General features: G+C 42.2%; 1 protein-coding gene across 2 annotated transcripts in view; it reads left to right on the plus strand.

Annotated features, from left to right (window-relative positions):
• LOC116514902 (kelch-like protein 1) overlaps positions 1-22,433 on the plus strand; it is a 138,060-nt gene that overhangs the window by 53,529 nt on the left and 62,098 nt on the right. For both annotated transcript variants that reach the window (XM_032226725.1, XM_032226726.1), the window contains one exon: positions 4,449-4,645. In XM_032226725.1, coding sequence (XP_032082616.1) covers positions 4,449-4,645 — 197 coding nt within the window. The remainder of the gene's footprint in view (positions 1-4,448; positions 4,646-22,433) is intronic.

Raw genomic sequence — 22,433 nt, forward strand, 5'->3', positions numbered from 1 at the left:
TTTGTTGGCAGGGTGATGTCTCTGCTTTTTAGTATGCTGTCTAGATTTGCCATAGCTTTCCTCCCCAGGAGCAAGCGTCTTTTAATTTCTTGGCTGCAGTCCCCATCTGCAGTGATCTTGGAGCCCAGGAAAATAAAATTTGTCACTACCTCCATTTCTTCCCCATCTATTTGTCATCATTTGAAAGGGCCAAATGCCATCATCTTAGTTTTCTTAATGTTGAGTTTCAAGCCAACTTTTGTACTCTCCTTCTTCACCCACATCAAGAGGCTCTTTAGTTCCTCTTCACTTTCTGCCATTCGAGTGGTGTCATCTGCATATCTGAGGTTGCTGATATTTCTCTCAGCAATCTTATTTCTAACTTTTGATTCATCTAGCACCACCTTTCTCATGATGTGCTCTGCATATGAGTTAAATGTATAAGAAGCAAAACGGCTTTAAGGAAAAACAAAGTCCAGTTGCATTTTGAAAAAGCACCTTTGGGATTTTTATGAACTGAGAGTATGTTGCCTTTACTTCTTTCCCCTTTGTTAGGTGAAGAATATTTGTCTTTTTCTCAGATGCTTATGAATGGAATCTTTTCTAGCTCGTACTTCCCCAAGGTTGGATGTCATTCTAAACCAAAATATAAAAATTAATATGACGGATGTTACAGCATCCATGTCAAGTATAATCTCAGTTAGCAATTGGCCTTTAAGGTTTAGGATATCATAACAGTTTTAAATCTCACAGCTTTATTTTTTTTTCTCCCAGTGGCCCATTTATCCTAAAATTATCCTACGCGATTAGTTTTAAATAAAGAGGCAAACATCTGAAATATTTATCACTCTGATTATTAACTTAATTTATGCTTTGGTGGCCAGATTAAATTAAAATGTTTACTCAGAGATAGGCAAAAAAATTGAAGCAAATTTATTAACATCTGCAAGTACTCAATAGCCTTTATTTTCATATTATGTCCAATAAATCTTCTCACCTTACTTAATGCATTTTTCTCCTTCTCACTTTAATCAATTCTTGCTTCAAACTTGGAAGCCTTGGGATTTAACGTCTCATTCTTACTTATTGATTTTGAGTTGGATCCAAAGCAATAATACTTACGAGTATATTAGATATTGTGAATCAAGGGGTTTTAAGTTGATTATGATTTAAGCCCACCCAAATTCAACGGGACTAGCTTAACACTGGTTACATTTCAGTTCTGCTTGTACTAATCAGTGGTGTGATTCAACTGGTCGAACAACCGGCGCACTTTGAGTGCTTACAGTGGGTTAAAACAAAGCTAAAAACTTAGCGTATTTTTCGGAGTATAAGACCCAGCAAGATTTTGAAGAGGAATTTTTTTTTTAAAGTTTTTGCACTCTGCAAACCTCCCCAAAATGGCCCATTTTTTGCAAAAATGGGCCTCTTTTTTACCCCCCAAAAGGCATGAAGAGCCTTTAGGGGGCTTGCAGAGTGCTCCTGGTGGAGGTGGGGAGGCAAAAATGAGCAAAAATTGTCCATTTTTTTGTAGAAATGAGCCCATTTTTCATTTTAAAAAGGGCATGGATAGCCTTTAGGAAGCTTATAGAGTGCTCCTGGGGGCTGGGAGAGGGGTAAAATTGAGCAAAAACTGGGCTGTTTTTGGCTCATTTCTGCCCTCCTTAGCCCCCAGGAGCTCTCTAAAAGCTTCCTAGACTTACTTGGACTTAATCTTCGTAAATGTCAACGTCCATAAGGCAGTGACCGTTGCATTGTGAAGGCCAGATAGAGGCTGTGCATAGCCATTTTACTGAAGGGAACAGGGTTTCGGGAGACATAAAGACACACCCAAATTTTCAGCCTCTTTTCTGAGAGAAAAAGGTGTGTCTTATACTCCGAAAAATATGATACCTTCTACTGCAGCTGAGGTACATCAAAAGAGCTGTCTGCCTTGCCTATCAGCTGAGCTAAAAACCAAGGAAATATAGGTGAGCATAGCCCAGGGGAGAGTGGCCGGGCCCACCTGAAGTTCAGAGTGAACTGCTTCACTCTCAGCTGATCTTTGGAGCTACCGGTTTGCCTGATCAGGCCCAAACTGGTAGAATACCACCCCTGGTTCTAATCCATTGAGGTTGATTTCTCAGAAATGCAGCAAGTCCAACCTTGTTTGCTTTCAGTAGATCACAGGAGCTGGCTCTCCTCATCTGAGCTTAGAAGCTCAGCAAGATAGAACCAAGTTAGCAAAGGACTGTAGACTCAGGGGTAGGCTGCTACAGTTTCACCTGGCTTTGGGAGAACCTGTAGCTAATGTTATGGCCGGTTCAGAGAACCTCCAAATTCCATCCCTGTCTGGCCCCTCCCACCCTGCCCCAACCTGTTTGTTTGACTCATATGCCATCCATCTCAGCTACAAGCAACTGGGTGGCTTAAAAACATTAAACATTTTGGATTACAACATATAATATGGTTACAGGAAGTCTATTATTTGGAAAAAAGTGTTGTGGCCTATCAGTGGAGCTGGCATCATATTCTGAGAGTGAGGAGGTTGGGGAGGAACATGGGCCAGTCCTGGAGTCTGGGGAAGGCTCTGATGAGAGCTCTGCATCAGAGGCAGAGATGGGGACAAGGCAGACTGGCAGTTCTCAGATAGCAATAACAATAGCAGTTAGACTTATATACCGCTTCATAGGGCTTTCAGCCCTCTCTAAGTGGTTTACAGAGTCAGCATATTGCCCCCACAGTCTGGGTCCTCATTTTACCCACCTCGGAAGGATGGAAGGCTGAGTCAACCTTGAGCCGGTGAGATTTGAACCGCCGAAGTGCAGCTAGCAGTCAGCTGAAGTGGATGCAGTACAGCACTCTAACCACTGCACCACCTCGGCTCTTCAGAGATGCCTTTGGAGCTAGACAGCAGTGAAGCAGAGGAACAAGTGGAGCCTGTTCCCAGTATGGGCATGTGCAGAGCTGCCAGAAGAAAAGAACAGCTAAGAAATCAGGGTCGACTTGAGAGTAAGGCCACAGGTAGATGGTGAATGACCCCTCCCATAGGAAATAAAAGATGAGCAAAAGGGGAATGGGCTTTTGCAGGAAACAATTTGTTTGTTCATTCTTTCATTCATTTGTTAGTTTAGGGAGTGTGAAGATCTGCCCATGAATCTAAGAAACTCTGTGCCAATTTTTTCCTTGCACAGCACTGCGTTTGGAAAATATTTACAAGGCACCTTTCAAAGCTAGATAAGGTCTGTGGCCATAACTTCATCTTTGAAAGACTGTTTGCCAAGCCTTTGCTGAATTTGAATGGGAGGAGTACACATTCATTTAATAAAAGGGGTTTTGTCTGGACAAGGAATCTGCTTCATGCTTTTTGGGGAAGCTTAGGTCAGAACAAAGGGAGAGATGCAATTTTAAAAACTAAAATTGGCCATTTCATCCATTAGAAAGAGCTAGAGTAAACATTCATATTTTCCTTTTGTGATTTGTTTGTCTGAAACTGATTAGCGTCCTAGTGAGGGTGTAAATTGATAAATTTGTACAAAATTGCTTTTCTTTCACTTTATCTAGACTTAAATCTGCAGGTCAGTTTTTAGCAATTCAACCAAGGAAGCTAAATGAATTAAATGTAAACAAAAGGCAAAACCCTAATCTGATGTATTGATATCTTTCAGCTATATTGTAAAGTTGAAGATTGCAAAGGGATTTATGAACTACATCATTCTCAATCCATTACTTAAAACTTCTAAAAAGTAAACATTAAAGACACACATAGGCTTAATCCCAGTTTTCCCTTAGTTTCACCCCATGAGGAAAGGAAAATGTTGCAATGCAGATCTCAGAGGAATGTATCTTTCCAAACTTCAAATATTTAATTTGTTTAATAGTGCAATGCAAATACCATGAGGTAAAATTGTATGCCAGATGTTCCTGAACTGCTGTGGATAACCTACTGATACTTGGGGAAGGAGAACCCAGGGAAGCCTACAGAGAAAACAAAAATGGTGTTATTTTGTTCCCAAATTAAAATATTGCATAATATTGAGATTCCACTGGTGTCCTAATGGCTGAGAAATTCTGTACGTATTTGTCAGAGTATATTCATGAATTGGAATAGGGCTTAGTAACAAGTCGGCCAATGGGAACTGTTTGGTTATTGAGACCCATGCTAGACAGCTTGGAGCCTGGGTGTGGCTTAGGTTAATTGATTTATCTAAATATGTGGTGTGCTCCAATTATCCTTCCTTTTGTGAATATATCTTTCTGTTAACTGTGCTTTTGTGATTATGCTTCTGATTCTGAGAATGGCATGGGTATTGTATATATTCTTATATATAAAGAGACGTTAATGAATCTTGCTGAATCAGTCATCTGTGTTTCTGGATTTGATTTCTGCAACAAATTCTGACAGTAGTTTGTGATCTTAATACCTCACTCTAAGTTATGTACAAATTTATGGGTGGCAAATTAATTGGGTTTCTTCATCTCTTGTCCAGGTTGTTTGGAACTTAAGGAAGATACCATTGAAAACCTCCTGGCAGCTGCGTGTCTCCTTCAACTCCCTCAAGTAGTTGAAGTCTGTTGTCATTTCCTCATGAAGCTTTTGCATCCATCCAACTGTTTGGGGATCCGGGCTTTTGCAGATGCTCAAGGATGCACAGAACTTATGAAGGTGGCTCACAGTTACACCATGGTAAGGAAGTGCTGATATGCCTTATCGCCACAGCATGCAATCCAAAGATATGTAGAATGGACCAAAGCTGTGAAGCTTGCTCACAGATATACAGGGACAAGGAAGTCCTGATATGGCTTAGTGTCAGAGCATGAAATCCAAAGGTAGGTTCACCGACAAATGCGTGATAGACATATGCGTGCCGACAAAACCACGACGGACAAATGAGCACCGTCAAAATCGCTAATTGATTTTCGACAATAGCACGATGACAAATGCGTGATGACAAAATCGCGTCATCAATAAACTATAGCCTTTAACATAGTGGGACGCATACATATGTTATAACCCTAACCCTAGCCCTAGCCCTAACCCTAACCCTAATTTTTTTGGATGTTATTGTGCTTGTCATCGCACTTTTGTTGTCGCGATTTTATCGTCACGAATTTGTGGGCGCGATTTTGACGTCACGTCATATTCTATCACACAATTTTCAGGTCACGCAAAGGTATACTATATGTGATGTACAGAAGCTATGAAGGCAGGGATGGGCTGCTGGGGATTCGCAAGGTTTTGGAGAACCTCTAGCTAAGATTTTGTGCAGTTCAGAGAACCTCCAAATCCCACTCCTGGCTGGCTCTGCCAACCCCAACCTGCCCCTCCCAGGAGTCCCCACGCAGCCCGTGTTGGATGCAGGTAAGTGCAGAGCGTGCATGGAGGCTTGGAGAAGGTGAAAAACGGACCTACTGGAAGTTGGGGAAGGGCAGAAATGGTCTTGTTTCTGTCCTCCACAGGACCTCCGGAGCCTGGGGAGGCCAGGGAGGGCAAAAACTGCTCTCCTCACTGTGGTGCCCACCATACCCATGCTCACCCTAAAACCGGGCAGAGAACCCCTTGCTAAAAATTTTGAAACCCACCCCTGTATGAAGGTTGGGATATCACAGATATCCCAAAGATGCTTTTTCCAGAGGCAACTGGACTTTCTGGTTTTTCTTTGAATACATTTTGCTTCTCATTCAAGAAGCTTCTTCGAAAAGGTATCTGGAAAAAAAGCACTTCTGGGACAACCATGACCTGGATGACTGAAAATCTCCATAATCACAGATAAAGAATCGTAATATGCCTTATCATCACAGCACAGGAGCAATGTAGCCTGAGTGGTTGGAACCCAGGGCAGGAGGTTAGCAAGCCCACATTTGAGACCCAAGAGCTGATGTGGGGCAGGGTTGAGCTCTTGTCCTTCGCTCCAGCTCCTGCTGGTGTTTTGACCTAGGCTTCCTTAAAAAGCATGAAGCAGAGTCTTGGCCCCAGCAAAACCTCTTTTATTTACACAACTGTGAATTTGTTTCATTCATAGTCAGCAAGGCTTGGCAAACAGTCTTTCAGAGGAATATTTATCAACACTAACCTTATCTCACTTGGAGAGCTGCCAGATAACTAGTTTCCAAATGCAGGGCAAGACAACACTTGGCACAAAGTCTCTTAAAGTCACAAATAAAACTTTCCACTCTTGAAATGACCAAAGGAGCGAATTTTTTCCTGCAAAAGCCTGCTCCCCATTCGCTCCTCTTTTGTTTCCTATGGGAGGGGCCAATCACCTCCATGGTGTGGCTTTACTCCCAAGTTGACTCTGCTTTCTCTGTTGTTCTTGTCTTCTGGCAGCTCTGAGCATGCACACACTGGGAACAGGCTCCAGCTGTTCCTCTGCCTCACTGCTGTCACAGCCCTCATCTGAGCTTTCCTCGGCCCCCAGGACTGGCCCATGTTCATCTTCAACCTCCTCACTGTCCATTTTGCTGCCAGATCCACTGGCTGCCTGCTGGCCACAACAGCTGACATGAAAGGAATCCCCAACTGGATGTCCCCAGGATAACAGTGAGGTCACTAATCTTTAGCACAGAAAACCCCTCAGTGCTTCTGAATGAAATGCAAGTCACAGCATGAAATCCAAAAGATATGCAGAATGCACAGAAGTTTAACAAAAGGGGTTCACAGTTATATCAAGCTAAAGAAGTTCTGATACGATGCAGTATATTATCAGGGCATTAAAAACTACCCAACCTTTTAATGAACAGCTGGTTTTCCTTTTCTGCACTTTGATTCTTATAATGCTTGAAAGCAGATAACAAAAGGTATCAAGAGCTTTCAGTGTTGATAAAACAATATTATGAACCAAAGGATTAAACTGGCTACTGCCCATGCATTTTGATCATATTTCAAAACTTCCCCTTATGCTTTTTGTGAAGCTATTAAGATTGTATTTTAAGGTAGTGTAATTATGAAACAAGAGGGATGTGATGGCTCAGTGGCTAAGATGCTGAGCTTGTAAATCAGAAAGATCAGTTAGAAGGCAGTTCGAATCCCTAGCAATAGCAATAGCAATAGCAATAGCAATAGCAATAGCAATAGCAATAGCAATAGCAATAGCAATAGCAATAGCAATAGCAATAGCAATAGCAATAGCAATAGCAAGCTCCCATTACTTGTCCCAGCTTCTGCCAACCTAACAGTTCGAAAATATGTAAAAATGCAAGTAGAAAAATAGGAACCACATTTGGTGCGAAGGTAACAGTGTTCCATGCGCCTTCGGTATATAGTCATGCTGGCCACATGACCACATCATCGGACTGCGCTGGCCCTTCAGCTTTGAAATGGAGATGAGCACTGTCCCGTAGAGTTGGGAATGACTAGCACCTATGTGCGAGGGGAACCTTTACCTATTTTAATGAAATCATAGTATAAGTATTGATCCATTGGCTATTGAGAGACTCTTATTGAAATAAATATGTGCAGCATATCTATGCCAGGCATTTACATGAAAAGTTAACAGATTGGTTTGAGAAGGAAAACAATTAGGCAGATGGAAACAGGTGTTTCTTCTGGACCAGCTGTTACATAAATCAAGCATAAATATTACAACATCTGGTAGAAAAATAAATTGCCAAATGATTCTAGCTGTTGTGTATCGCAAACTTCAGAAGGAGTTCGACTCAATATCCTATAGGAGATTTATTTTTCTGCCTTCCAATAGAAATATGCACTTTGTGTTAAGATTCCCCTATAAAGATGTGCATTAGGACTTCTAGCCAAATAAATTTCAGCTAGGAAATGTATGAGAAAATTTAGATTTTGGGTACCATTACTGTTTAATTTTAATATCAGTTCTCTTATTCCATAACTTTCTGATTTGAGTCATCACACAGCATAGTGAGAAATACTCTTGCTATCCTCGACTTACAACAGTTTTGTTCAGTGATGATTCAAAGTTAAAACGGCATTGAAAATATGACTTATGACCTTTTCCCCTGACACTTATGACCATTGCAGCATCCCATGGTCACATGGTCAAAATTCAAATGCCTGGCAACGGCAATTTATGACAATTTCAGTATCCCCGGATCATGTGGTCAACTTTACGACCTTCTTACAAGGAAGGTCAATGGGGAAGTCAGATTCACTTAACAACTGAGTTACTTGCTTAACTGTTAAGTCTATCCCCGTTAGGAGACTCGAGTTGGGCAGAAGATTAGTAACAAATGTGTCGCTGAACAGTCACTCACAGCCACCAAAGGTAAAACAAAGAATAGCTTTACTTGGTTAACAAAAATAGGATAAACAGTCTCCAAAACAGACTATCAGTAGTCTTGTAGTATATAAACAGTCTATTTACAATACGTTGAAGTTACAGTTGCTCAACTCACAATTCACCATGTAGACTGAATTGAATTGAATTTTATTATTTGTATGCCGCCCTTCTCTGTGAGGGACTCAGGGCGGCGAACAACTCAAAAGGGGTAAAAGGGAACATAGAACAGAATACAGATAGTTAAAATAAGCAAGAATCACGCAACCACACAAGTCGAGAGGGGAGGGGAACTCATCAACCCCAGGCCTGCCGGCAAAGCCAGGTTTTGACGGCTTTTCGGAAGGCCTGGAGAGAGGTGAGGGTCCGAATCCCTGCGGGGAGTTCGTTCCAGAGGGCCGGAGCTGCCACAGAGAAGGCCCTCCCCCGGGTAGTAGCCAGATGGCATTGGCTTGTAGACGGAACCCGGAGGAGGCCAACCCTGTGTGATCTAATGGGTCTTTGGGAGGTAATTGGCATCAGGCAGTCTCTCAAGACAGGTAACTAATATTCAGACTAGCCACCATCCAATACAAGGTCTTCTCTCCCAATACTAAGCTCATACAGTAACAGTCAGTAACTATCAGGAACAACAGTAGAACCAGTAGAATCAGTAAAACTCAGGAAACATCAGGAGCATCAAGGAGCATCAGAGAGAACTTTGTACTAGTTCCTACTTCCTTATATGGCTGCTTAAAGCAATAGCATCCAATCACCTCTCTCTAGCATTTAAAGTAACAGATACATTTGTCACAATCCTGGCTTATGCTTATACATATACATTGTCAAGCCAAGACTAGGGTTAGCAATATAGCAATAGCAATAGCAGTAGACTTATATACCGCTTCATAGGCCTTTCAGGCCTCTCTAAGCGGTTTACAGAGAGTCAGCATATTGCCCCCAACAATCTGGGTCCTCATTTTACCCACCTCGGAAGGATGGAAGGCTGAGTCAACCCTGAGCCGGTGAGATTTGAACCGCTGACCTGCTGATCTAGCAGTAGCCTGCAGTGCTGCATTTAACCACTGCGCCACCTTGGCTCTTAGATCCCTAAGGTTAACCACTGCAGTGATTCACTTAACAAGTAGGGCAAGAAAGGTCATAAAATGGGGCAAACCTCAGTTAACAAATGCCTCGCTTAGCAACAGACATTTTGGGATCAATTGTGGTCATAAGTTGAGGACTACTTGTAGGTATTTTGTTTCGTACAGATAGACGGTACCTTGAGTAGAATGTACTGTAAAATAAAATAAATCCAATCGGAAAGGAAGGATTATATCCGGGGGTGGTATTCACTTATTTTCCCTACCACTTCACAAATATGAGCGCTCGTCCCATCCATGCGTGCGCTGAGCCTTCCGTGCATGGACTTTTGATTGTGCACACGGCTTGCATGCATGCACATGGCTTGAAAATATGCCAAAAAAAGGATGGCAGAGAGCTGGGGTGGGTGGGCAGATGCCACCGCCAATTTCTACTATCAGTTCGGACGAACTGGAATACCACTTCTAGTTATATTCCTTGACAGCAGAATGCAACATGATGTAATGAATTGCCTCTAAAACTGGAATTCCGATTTCCGGGAATGTACACTGTATAGTCAAGGGATTCCATTTAAGACTTGGAATCAACTTCTTTCCTATCTTAATAGGGTTTCTGGATTGTGTATAAGAAACAGATACATCTTACATGCTTGCATAACATTTAAGCATAAGGAATCAAAAGTCATTTCCTAAAAAGTAAATGAAAAGAGAGAAAGTACAAAACAATGATTTCCCAGATAAAACATATTCAACGCTTGTTGCACTCAATTTGATCTGTATGGTTGAATGCAATATTACAATATTTGGCTGATAAACGCTGCACGATTAGAGAGATAGCTGGCTGTTCTGGTCTAGATTGAAATTATTCCTGTAGTAATGGACTGTGTCTTAAACACAGCTGCTGCACTTTGGCTCGGCCAGGTTTCTATTAGCACAAAATAGCATTCTTGGTTGGCTATGAAGACAGTGTTTTCTGCTGACAGATCATTGAATTTCAATGGTTTTGTTCTCTTTGTTTCACAGGCACACAAATATATTTCAGTCATGCTCATGAGCATTGATTTTTGTTACATGTCAAGTCATAATATTCCATGTTGCATAATTATATCACCAATGGCCAATAAACCTTGACTTCCATTGCCCTCCATGATTTTGACAACTCAAGACTTTCTGCCCTCTTAGTATCTCCATTGTAAGAACTATAAACCAGTACCCATAAAGGAGAATATTTGTAGTTCAGGGTGGAAGTGAGGGGTCTTTGGTGTTCTCTCAGTTTGGTTGTTTTCTTGAAGACATTGCATTATCTGACTAGGTAACATCATCAGTCCTGGACAAGATTAGAACGGATGGTGTTATCCAGTATGGGTAATGAAATACATTGTCTGCTCGAAAATAACCAAGCTCAGAGACACCAAGTGTTCTGACCTAGGCTTCCTAAGAGCCTGAAGTAAGTTCCTAAAAAACCCTTTTATTAATTTATTAATTTACTGTTAATTCTGCTCATTCACATCCAGCAAAGTCTTTCAAGGGAGGATTTACAGTCACAGACCTTATCTGACTTGGAGAGCTGCCAGGCTGATATCTGCAAAACTTGGCAATGAGTCTCGGAGAGTCACGAACCAATTAAGCAAACTAATTGTCTCCTGCAAACTCCACTCCCCTTTCGCTCCTCTTTTATTTCCTCTGGGATGGGCCATTCATCATCCATCTGTGGCCTTACTTCCAAGTCGACCCTTGTTCTTTAGCTCCTTCCCTTCATCTGGCAACTCAGCACATGCACACATTGGGAACAGGCTCCAGCCGTTCGTCTGCCTCACTGATGTCTGACTCTGAAGGCAGCTGAAAACTGTCAGATGGCCCTGGCCCCCTCTCTGCCTCCAACACAGAGCCCTCCTCAGAGCCTTCCCCAAACTTCAGGACTGGCCCATGTTCCTCCCCAACCTCCTCACTGTCCAAATCTGCTGCCAGCTCCGTAGGCCTCTGGTGGGCCACAGCATCTCCTTTCTGCTAAAGGCATCAGCTAAAATGATGTTTTCGGGACTCCAGTGATGCTTAGAGGTTGTTTTTTCCTCCACTCTGTATTTGCTATCAACAGCTGCACTTTCGTACCCTCATTGCTCTGTGATTTTGGCTACCTGACATTTGCTTCTTGGAAATCAGTGGGTGTGACTAGAGAGCCGAGGTGGCGCAGTGGTTAAATGCAGCACTGCAGGCTACTTCAGCTGACTGCAGTTCTGCAGTTCGGCTGTTCAAATCTCACCGGCTCAGGGTTGACTCAGCCTTCCATCCTTCCGAGGTGGGTAAAATGAGGACCCGGATTGTTGTTGGGGGCAATATGCGGACTCTGTAAACCGCTTAGAGAGGGCTGAAAGCCCTATGAAGCGGTATATAAGTCTAACTGCTATTGCTATTGCTATAATACTTATCTCAAGGTAGAACTGTTTTGTAACAAGCTTTGCCATTCGGAACATTCCTTCCGTAGCACATTAGGACCCCACTTTATCAAGGCTCGGTTGGGGAGGGAGGACTTAACGTGAACCTTAATGGACCCACAGAGGTGCAAGCAGTCAATTGGAAGGCATGTAAGGAAGACAACTGAGGTGAGTGAAATGCTTCAGATCCTGTCCAAAAAGTAGTTAAGTAAATAGCCCGTGGTTAATTAGCTTGCTATATAATGCCTAATTTAACCCTAAGGATTTGCATCCTTATTTCCTTTAAAAAAAAAACACAACACTATAAAATAAGGCTAAATTACCACACAAGCAAGAGTCAGCCTATTGCTCAAACTGAGTGATTTTACATTCAAGATGGAAATGAGATGCAACCCCATCAAAAAGTGCCTTAAAATTCAATTTAGATTACTTTGTGTGGGGCGGGGGGAGAGAAAAAAATCTAATCATTCACTCCCATTATATAGCAGAACAGGCTTGTTCTCTCACAAGAATAGGTCATATTCACTTGTATGGGGAAAAAATAGCTTTGTTATCTAAGGGGAAGAAGCCCGTGCACTTCTGACAGTATGGATTGTGAAAAAGAAATCACTAATCATTTAAATTCATTCAGATACAAAAGGAATAAGTACACCTTTCTAAGTTCTTAGTATTTGCCTTCTAGGAAAAGAGTGGTACTCTACTTGATATCTGCCTATGACTTTAGTCTAGTTATCTGGGGTTTAAGCCACCTTCTTCTGCAAAAGAGATAAAGGGGATTGAACACAAAATTAAATAAGGATTTTTAAAAAATGGTTTCAAAGTATCTTAAAAATGATTTAAAATAGATTTTGGCCAGTTTTCCATAGGCTAGGCAAAAAAAATAGCACTCTAGTTAGAGTACTACCCCAATTCTTTTTCAGGCCCTGAGACCATAAAGGAAAGTATAGAAAGTTAGCATCCATCCCTCTCCTTGAAAAAGGAAGTATTTTAGGAAATATTAAAAGGGCAGAATATTTCCCCTAAAAGGGAGGTAGACACTCACCCCACCCCCATCCAGAGGTGGGTTCTTACCAGTTAACACCTATTCGGTAGAACCGGTTCGTCAAATCTACCGAATCGGTTAGAAGAGGTTCCACCAGTGGACCCGGAAAGCAGGCCACACCTACAGAAGAGGTTCCAAATTTTTTTGAAACCCATCCCACCTTTGTTAATGTGCCATTAAGGTCTTGGCCAATCTATTCTACATAACTAAGATCTACCTCCTACAGGCAGAGCCATAGTAGGAATTGCCCAAAGCCCTTTCATAATATCATCACCCAGCAAGAGTCAACCAAGCTTGGGACACGAACAACCTACAGAGTTACTCCTGCATGGCCCCATGGGAGTCTGGCAACCAATCAGGCTACAAGGTCAAATTCAAAAGCCCGGCGAGGGCATAAAACCAAGACACTCTCAGCATCTCCGCCCTTTTTTCTTCACCCAAGATCTTCAAGGCATGTGATCGTGTCCACCATTAAAATCTTCTTTCCAAGCAACTTCCATGAATCCAGTGTCTTTTCCCCCACTTGGAACTGAACCCAGATGTACGTTTCTTGCAACAAAAGCAAAGTTCTTTTTGTGTTATTTGTTTCTGAAACCCTTTCAAAGTTTTGAATTTTATTCTGTAAGAACAGAGAAGACATGAACCATTTTGGTTTAAACATCAGAAGCAAGATTAAGTTAGGTTATCTTCATTTTCTGTTTCATGCACATGCTTACTGTTTAATCCGTTTATTGCCTTTCCATCCATTCCTTTTTAAATTCCCACAATTATCTATGGACTAAAGAACCCATCTTCTGGATATAGCAATAGCAATAGCAGTTAGACTTATATACCGCTTCATAGGGCTTTCAGCCCTCTCTAAGCGGTTTACAGAGTCAGCATATCATCCCCACAGTCTGGGTCCTCATTTCACCCACCTCGGAAGGATGGAAGGCTGAGTCAACCTTGGGCCGGTGAGATTTGAACCGCTGAACTGCAGATAACAGTCAGCTGAAGTGGCCTGCAGTACTGCACCCTGACCACTGTGCCATATGATTGTGATTTCCCCCACCCCCACCCCCTCACAGATAATGATTTTCATGTCTTCAGAAATGTTTAAGAAGAGACTGGACATACATTTGCCTGAAATGATATAAGGCAGTGTTGGTGAACCATTTTGGCATCGAGTGCCAAAATTGGAATGTGTGCAGGGGGAGTGTAGCAGCAGATTGAGGTTTGTAATCTACTTATGAAAGACTAGGACTTGAGACCACGAAGGTGAGAGAAACAGGTTTATTGGATGCATAGAGTTCAGCGTGTTCACACACCAAAATCTGAACTGCCTGGGCTCTGCCCAGGATGCTACTTTTATGCCGTGTTCCACACTGTGCATTCTCAAGGCGTTTCCATACACGAGACAAGCATGACATTTCGAAAAGCAGAAGTTCACTTGGAATGTTACAGCAAAGGACATAGGAGAAATACAAAAAAGAGAAGTTCCTATTTCGTCTTAAGCTGTCAGCAGCTTTTACCTCTGTTCTATCTCTCACCCACGCCTGGCTTCCTGTGCCCCCCCTTTACAGGGTCTTGCTACACTGTTCAGCCCTATTTTTAATACTTATGAGGAAGTTTGGGGAGAAAGTTCACTCTAGCTAAAAGTCAACTTTGGGACTCCAGGGCACTAGAATGAAAAGCCAAACTAATATGAATTTATAAGGTCCATTCTATTAAGACCACCTAACCTGGCCAGCCACTGGTGGGTTTACCTGTGCAACCTCTCTTGCATCATTAGCACCAAAAACTGGAAGAGCACCTTCCTGGTGCACACATGCAGGAGTGCCAGAAACCAGAAACTCAGCTTCCCAGTGCACACAGGTGTGCTCCGGGGAGCTGAGTTCCTGGTTCCCGGGTTGTGCATGTGCGCCGGTCACCTGGTCTTCTGGTTTCTGATGCACATGCACATGCGCATGGGAAGACCAGCTCTGGAACCTGGAAGAGCAACAGGCATGCCTGGAGAGAAGGCTCTGGGTGCCCCTTGTGGCACACGTGAATATAGGTTCACCATCATGGATATAGGGTCTTCTTTTTGAGCAGAAGTTTGGACTAGAAGATTAGAAGAAGGTCTCTTCCAACTCTATTATAGCAATAGCAATAGCAGTAGACTTATATACCGCTTCATAGGGCTTTCAGCCCTCTCTAAGCGGTTTACAGAGAGTCAGCCTCTTGCCCCCAACAATCCGGGTCCTCATTTTACCCACCTCGGAAGGATGGAAGGCTGAGTCAACCCTGAGCCGGTGAGATTTGAACCGCTGAACTGCTGATCTAGCAGTAGCCTGCAGTGCTGCATTTAACCACTGCATTATTCTGTTAAGTTGTCTTAACTTAAGATTTGTAAAACACTATCAATTTGAACTGGAAATGGTGGCAGAAGAACAGAAATACCTATTTTCTCCCCGGAATAATGGTGATATTTGTAAAACCGAGAGAGCAGCTGGCCTGAATTCAGGAGCACTTTTATCACATTTTTTGTCTATACTTCACGAACAACTGCACTTAGCTTTTTTCAGTGATTACATGCCTGATCTATCTCTAGATTAGGAGTGTCAAACTCATGGCATCATGTTCTTGTCACATGACTTTTTCCCCTTAGCTAAACCAGGGATGGGCGTGGCCAGCAGGTGACGCATATGCCCCATGGGCCCTGAGTTTGACATTCCTGCTCTAGATGATGGAATTAGTTTCATTCCAGGAAACTGCCTATAGCAAGAAGAATCTGAACACTCGTCAAGATAGAGTTTAAGAAAGAAGTCCATCCGTAAGGGTCACTCCTAGCTGAAAACATCAAAAGACATTGGCAAATAATGCTCTTCCAGTAACCCTATCAAGCTCCTTCAACAGGAAGACTTTCTGATCTGACCTGGTTTGCCTTCTCTTCTTAGATCAACTCTTCCAGATCTGCCTTCTTCTAGAAAAAGTCATTCCTCTTATGTTGCCTTATCCTTCTGCTGTTGTCTGTTCATAGATTTGCATGTCCGAGGACTGGAGAGATTCCTATTAGGGTCCCATCAAGCTGATATCTGGTGGGAAGAATAGAGTTGGTAGCCGATGAAGGCTTTTAAAGCCATGACACACCGTGAACCATAGCTTTGAAACCAAAAGTTAACCTGTAACCACAGACATATTATTTCGGCTACCCTATTAGAGACATGATGTCATAATGACCGCTCTAGATGCTGTCCGTAGTCCAGGTAATTGCACAACAATATTGTGACTAGCAGTTCTGAATCTATTGCTTCCAAAAGGTACAGAAGACCATTTGAATTTGCTTTTGCCATATAAATTATTGCGTGACGTAGATTGTACCTGGTCATCAATTTCATTGGGAGCTTCATCGCTGCTGATGTCAGAATCGGTGGCAGAGACGAGTTCCTCATCATCCACTACAAAATTTTCATCGCAGTTCGATTCCACCTCACTTAGATCACTCTCTGCTTCTTCATACCATGTTAGAACAGTTTCTTTGAAGTTTGGATCACCAAATCACATTCTTTTTGGCAGAAAACATGGCCCCAACATTATAAAAAATATATACGTTAACAAAGATCTGTAGCAAAATGAGCACAACTCGCATTCAAATGCCACTACAGAAAACACCTAATAACTCACTCACACCCAATGCTGCCTACATTCTTTTTTTAAAAAAGATTTTTATTAACAAACATGTAAAATACACACACACACAAATTAGAAGTACACCACATTTACACAATACAATACGAACAGGAGCTTCCTGTTCTTTATAATAGCAATCATCCATCGATACCGCTCACCTTATATTATTTCCCCTTCTATTGTATTTCATTTGGATTTCACCATTCTTAACCCTCTTATTTTGCTCATAACTATTATTTTTTGAGTTTTGTTATATTCCTTCATTGATTCTTGTTTCTTTCCTCCATCCACCTATACCATTTATCCCGTATCTGGTAGAATTCTGATTCTTCTTCTCCCTGGATTTCTTTAGTTAGTTTGTCCATTTCAGCACAATCCATAACCTTTCTTATTATTTCACTCCTCTCTCCCAGTACACTCCCTCCCTTCCTTCTCACCCTGCCTCCCATCCTCTCTCCGCTGCCTACATTCTTGATGGTGGAAAAACAAAAGCTATGCACCCCTGAAACAGTCCATTTCTAAAAATAGGGGTCTTTTGGAAAATTGTTGCAGACACTATAACCACAGGTCTGTGGTTATGTGTTAAATGAGGATCCAGGGATCAAGGAAATGCTTCTAGATCTAACTCTTTGATGTGATTCCCTATCCATTCCCGTTCATAGATATTTCAGAATCAGAACAGAAGTGGTATTCAGCCGGTTCTCTCTGGTTTGGGCGAACCGGTAGTGGCAGCCGTGGGAGGCTCCACCCACCCACCCCGACATAATGCACGAGCACTGTGCATGTGCAGACAAGGCACATGCGAGCAAAGGGAGTGTGTGCATGCACACTCACATTTGCAAACTGGTAGGGAAGGTAAGTGAATACCACCACTGAATTAGAACTAAAATCTTACTGAAGCCTACATACATTGATCAATACATAATTAGAGCTAGGAACCAAAGAACCTATGAACAGAGAAAGTGGGTGAAAAGGAGATATTCTCCAAAAGAAATTGAAGAATTTATCTCCGTTTCAATTTGACACTAATCTGATTTCGAGAAATGCTCAATGGGATGAATTCCAGGATAGAGAAGTAGCTGGGACATGCATAACCTTGAAATTACATTATAATGCTCAAGGAACATGTATAATGTACATCATCATAGATCTGACCTTATCATCTATTTCAAAAGCATTTCGGAAGCACATCCTCTTCCATCACATTTGGGGGAACTGGTGTCAGTGTTCCAAATAGCATCCAAAATTAAATCAACGTCCAAGGCAAGGTATTGCTCAAAGTTCCAATTTATTTAGAGAGCCATGTTGGCACATCAGGGAAAACCCGAATCTGAAAGCACCCACACCCACAAGTTCATTGCAAGGTCCAATCTCCCACTGCCATGTTGGCAGTTCCACCCATCTAATTCCGTTCAGGTGCAGAGACAAAGGATGACCTTGGCTTTCTAGAAAGAATTTTGTTATGGCTACATAGTATGTGACTCCTTACAATCCTCCCTAGCAGAATAATAGAAAGTGTGGCAGGACAAAGACCCAAAAGAAAAGATGGATGTAGGCCAGGGGTGGGTTTCAACCGGTTCGCGGCGGTCCCTGCGAACCGGTTGGTCGGCGAACCCAGAAGTAAGTAACTTCCGGGAACGGCGAAGGGCGCGCCCGCCCGCCCGCGGTACTTACCCGGTTTTGATGAGTTCTGCGCTTCCACGCATGCGCAGGACGCATACAGCGCCTGCGTGCTCCTCCAGGAGCAGCTGGAGCATCGCGCAGACGCTAGTACACATGCATGCACCGCACGCATGCACGAGGATGCCGCCGGCCCCGTTCCAACCGAACCGGTTGGAACGGGGCGAGAAACCCACCCCTGATGTAGGCCTGACAACTGGTATAAAAAATGCAGGATAACTTCCCTGTATAATGCACATTACTGTGCGGTTATTAAATCCAAAATAAAATTTTAGTTTGAGTTGGAATAAATCTACCAGAACTGGAAACACCATGAGTGTGGACATCCTGAACTCTCTTTTACACTACAAGAACCAGTAAATTTGAAAGCTTATTTTCTTTTTCATTAATTTCCTTTCCAAATTTCAATATGCTGAAAACGATAAAAGCCTTCAGCCACTGGTTATGCACTAAACTGCTTATAAGTGCCAGTAAATCACATCCCAGCATGCAGATATGGTCTGTGTTCCTATACATGCTGTGCAAAGGACGCATGATGCATTTGTTCAGAGCATCATGCTTAAGCAGGTACTCTCCTAATGGGCGCCTAGATAGAAAATTTCCCAAGAATCCAAGGTTAATTGAAATGAATTATGAAGTATGCAAATGTTTCTACTCCTTGTGGCGCGTTGAAAAAGCATAGCTGACATATTGTCTTATCCTTGGGCATATGCATTTTATAAATTATGGAATGGATAGATGAGAGAGAGAAGAGAGATGACAGGTAGAGTCAGAGAGAGGAGAGAACAAGAGAGGAGAGAGGGAGAGAGAGAGAGGAAAGAGAGAAAGAAAGTGGGGGAGAGAGGGAGAAAGAGAGAAATAAGGGAGAGAGACAGCGGCAGAGAGTGAGAGAGTAAATATTAAGTTAGCAAGCTATGTTGTCTAGAGAAAATTCAGATACACGTATCAAGATTCTGGTTTCCTGGACCTAGCAAAATAAAGTCCAAAAGTAAACCATAGTTGCTGTTAGTAAATATTTCAAAACATTTATTTAGACAATACAGTCTTAAGCATATCCTCTACACCAGATGAATACTTTGTTGCTTATGAAATATCCAATATTTTTTTTTCCATTTTACAGTTAATAACAAAAAACAATTTCTCCTCTCTCTGGTTTTATTTTTATTTCTCCACCATGGAACCATGTAGTGTGTACTTACGTGCTTAGCAACCTTCAGCAGAAATAACGGTTTTAAATCTAAAGTACAAAAGTTACATTCTGTTCCCTTTTGAGCAAAATGGAAACTTGCTGTACTAAATATTGCATGTGGAAAGATTTTATATTGCTTTTTGATATCTGTTGGTTCTGTTGTTTGTCTCTGGGCAGAGAACAGTTTTTTTCAAGAACGTAGCTAGCAGTGGCTGATTCTAACAATGGAACAAGAGGGCTCTTTTCCCTATTTCTTCATCTCTACAAATTTTCAAAAGAATCACTCAGTTTCCGATGTCAAATTGGTGTGGGAACTGGAAAAAAAAACACATTATTTTCTCCCTTTTAAGTGTCAGGATCAGTTCGCAAATGTGGGCATGGGTGCTTGCTTTGCTAGCATGCATCCCATCCATGTATGTGCTCAGCTTTCCGTACATGTGCTTCAGTGGCGGGATTCATCCAGTCTGCACCTATTTGGGAGAACCGGTTGCTAACTTTCTAAGCAGTTCGGAGAACTGATAGTTGGAAGAAATCTCATTTTGTTTTTTCCCCCCCCCTACTTTACAGGGCTAATCCAGTAAGGAAGGCAGGAAGGAAACATTCTGGTGTTGTTTCTAGCCTAATCTTTATTGCCCTGCTTACAGAAATTGCCTCTCCAGTTAACCCTTATTACATTGTAACAGCTAAGGCGAAGTGCCCATCGACCTGAGTGACGTTGAGTTGGCCATGCCCACCCAGTCACATGACCACCGAGCCCCACCTACCCAGCTGGTCATTAAGGCAGAGAACCGGTTGTTAAATGATTTGAATCCTGCCACTGATGTGCTTTGATTATGTGTGCGGCTTGCACACATGTGTGTGGCTTGAAAACATGCCTAAATAGGACAGCATAGAGCTGGGGCAGGTGGGCAAGCCCACCCATGATACTGGTTCAGACCAATCGGTACGAACCGGCTGAATACCACCTCTGGACTCAGGATCATCCTATGGACAAAAGTGTTTTTGGTGTCATTCTTGAATTCTAACATCAACCGTATCAGAATTTGTTGTAATATTTACAGAAAAGGCTCTCAAATCTTTGTTTAGCCCTCCTAATTTATGTCTAATTAAAATGTCAAAATTACTAGTGCATTGCATGAGCTCCTAAACAGAGTTGTTATTACACCCTGGGAGTGCAGTTTATAGGCCTATACAAATCAGCTCTAATTTTATTCAGAGTGGGACGTTAAGATTGGTTTAGTTTGCAAGCTGAGTTTTGAAATAGAGGCATTGGATCTATGCTGCATTAAGATGCTGGAATAATTGCCTGCAATTAGGCACAATGATGGACAAAAGATGCCGTGATACAAAGGGTAGACCCTTGAATTTCAAACTAAGCAAAATAATTCAGAAATGAACTTTTAAAGAGACTGCATTATTTTGATGAGACAGTCAATAGTGAGATAAAATATATCAGGTGGCAACAGAACTTGATTGGGACATTTTAAATGATTGAATGGGACATTTTAAATGTCCTTACAAAAATGACAGAAGAGAGGAAAGAGAGCTGTGAATTTGGTGACCAACTTCTTTTGGGGCAATCTGGTCTGTATATAGGATTGAGGCAGTGGTGAGATTCAATTTTTTTTTACTACTGTTTCTGTGTGGGTTGGTGGACAGGGCAGGGGAAGGATACTGCAAAATCTCCATTCCCTCCCCACTCCTGGGGGAAGGATATGGCAAAATCCCCATTCCCTCCCCACTCCTGGGGGAAGGATATGGCAAAATCCCCACTCCCTCCCCACTCCTGGGGAAAGGATATGGCAAAATCTCCATTTCCATCCCATTCTGGGGCCAGCCAGAGGTGGTATTTGCTGGTTCTCCAAACTACTCAAAATTCCCACTACCAGTTCTCCAGAACCTGTCTGAACCGGCTGAATTTCACCCCTGGATTGAGGGGTCCTTGGTGCTCTCTGAACTCGGTTCTTTTCTTGCAGACATTTTTTGCATACTCTCATGATGCTATCTAGTTTGAGCAATGTGCAAGAAAACAACGAAAATCAGGGAGCGCCGAGGACCAACTCATTTCAACCCTGAGCTACAAACATTCTTTTTGATTGGTCTATGGAGGTTCTCAGTCATCCAAGTCATGGTTGTCCCAAAGGTGCTTTTTCAAGAGGCAACTGGACTTTCTTGTCTTTTGTTTTTCTTTGAAGAGGTTTCCTTTCTCATCCAAGAAGCTTCTTCAGCTCTGATTGGATGATGGGGAAAAGAAGGATTTGTATTCCTTGCAGGCTGCTGGTCATTTGCATTCTCTAAAAGAATGCAAGGCCACGTGGAGGTGTCTCTGGGTCCTTAGGTTCATTTGAGTAGTGCAAAGTGTGAAGCCTTCTTGGAACTGCTGAAAGGATTGTGTTGTAGAGTGGAGACAAATGATATCATATCCCTCACTCCCTATTGAGAGATGGCTGGTCAATTTTGATATAGATGGCAAAAGATGAAAGAGGGGTCAAAGAATCCATCTATGTTAAAACTGAATAGCTCTCTCTCTCAATAGAGGGGGTGGGATATGACATCATCTATCTCCATTCTACAACAGAGTCCTTTCAATAGTTCCAAGAAGGCTCCAAACCCATTTGCACTACTTAAGTGAACCTAAGGACCCAGACACCCCTCCAAATGGTCTTAACAACTCTCTGAAAGAATGCAAAGGACCAGCTGTCTGCAAGGAATATAAATCCTTCCATTCCCCACCATCCAGTCAGAGCTGAAGAAGCTTCTTGGATGAGAAATGAAACACATTCAAGGAAAAAGAAGAAAGTCCAGTTGCCTCTTGAAAAAGCACTTTTGGGACATTCTCCTTGATTGTATACAGCATTTTCTTAAATTTCCCTTACAAAGTAGCACCTTGAATCAAATTAGCAATGAAGCCTTGTATAGGTAGGGACTATAATCTCATCTAGGAGCACTAATGTCATAAATGTTGCTCCCAATAAAGATATTTTTAGACATCTGGAACATCGGATTGTCTTTCTATGTCCCATAATTATCAAAGCTTTCTGAGATAACAATATACCCTAACCCTAACCTTCAAGGTCCATAGAGTTGGTGCTGGTGGAAAAGAAGGATGAGAAGGAATTATCCTTAACAAACATTTGAAATTATTGAGAC

The sequence above is a fragment of the Thamnophis elegans genome, chromosome 11 (genome assembly GCF_009769535.1).
Source record: "Thamnophis elegans isolate rThaEle1 chromosome 11, rThaEle1.pri, whole genome shotgun sequence".
NCBI classification, from domain to species: Eukaryota; Metazoa; Chordata; class Lepidosauria; order Squamata; family Colubridae; genus Thamnophis; species Thamnophis elegans.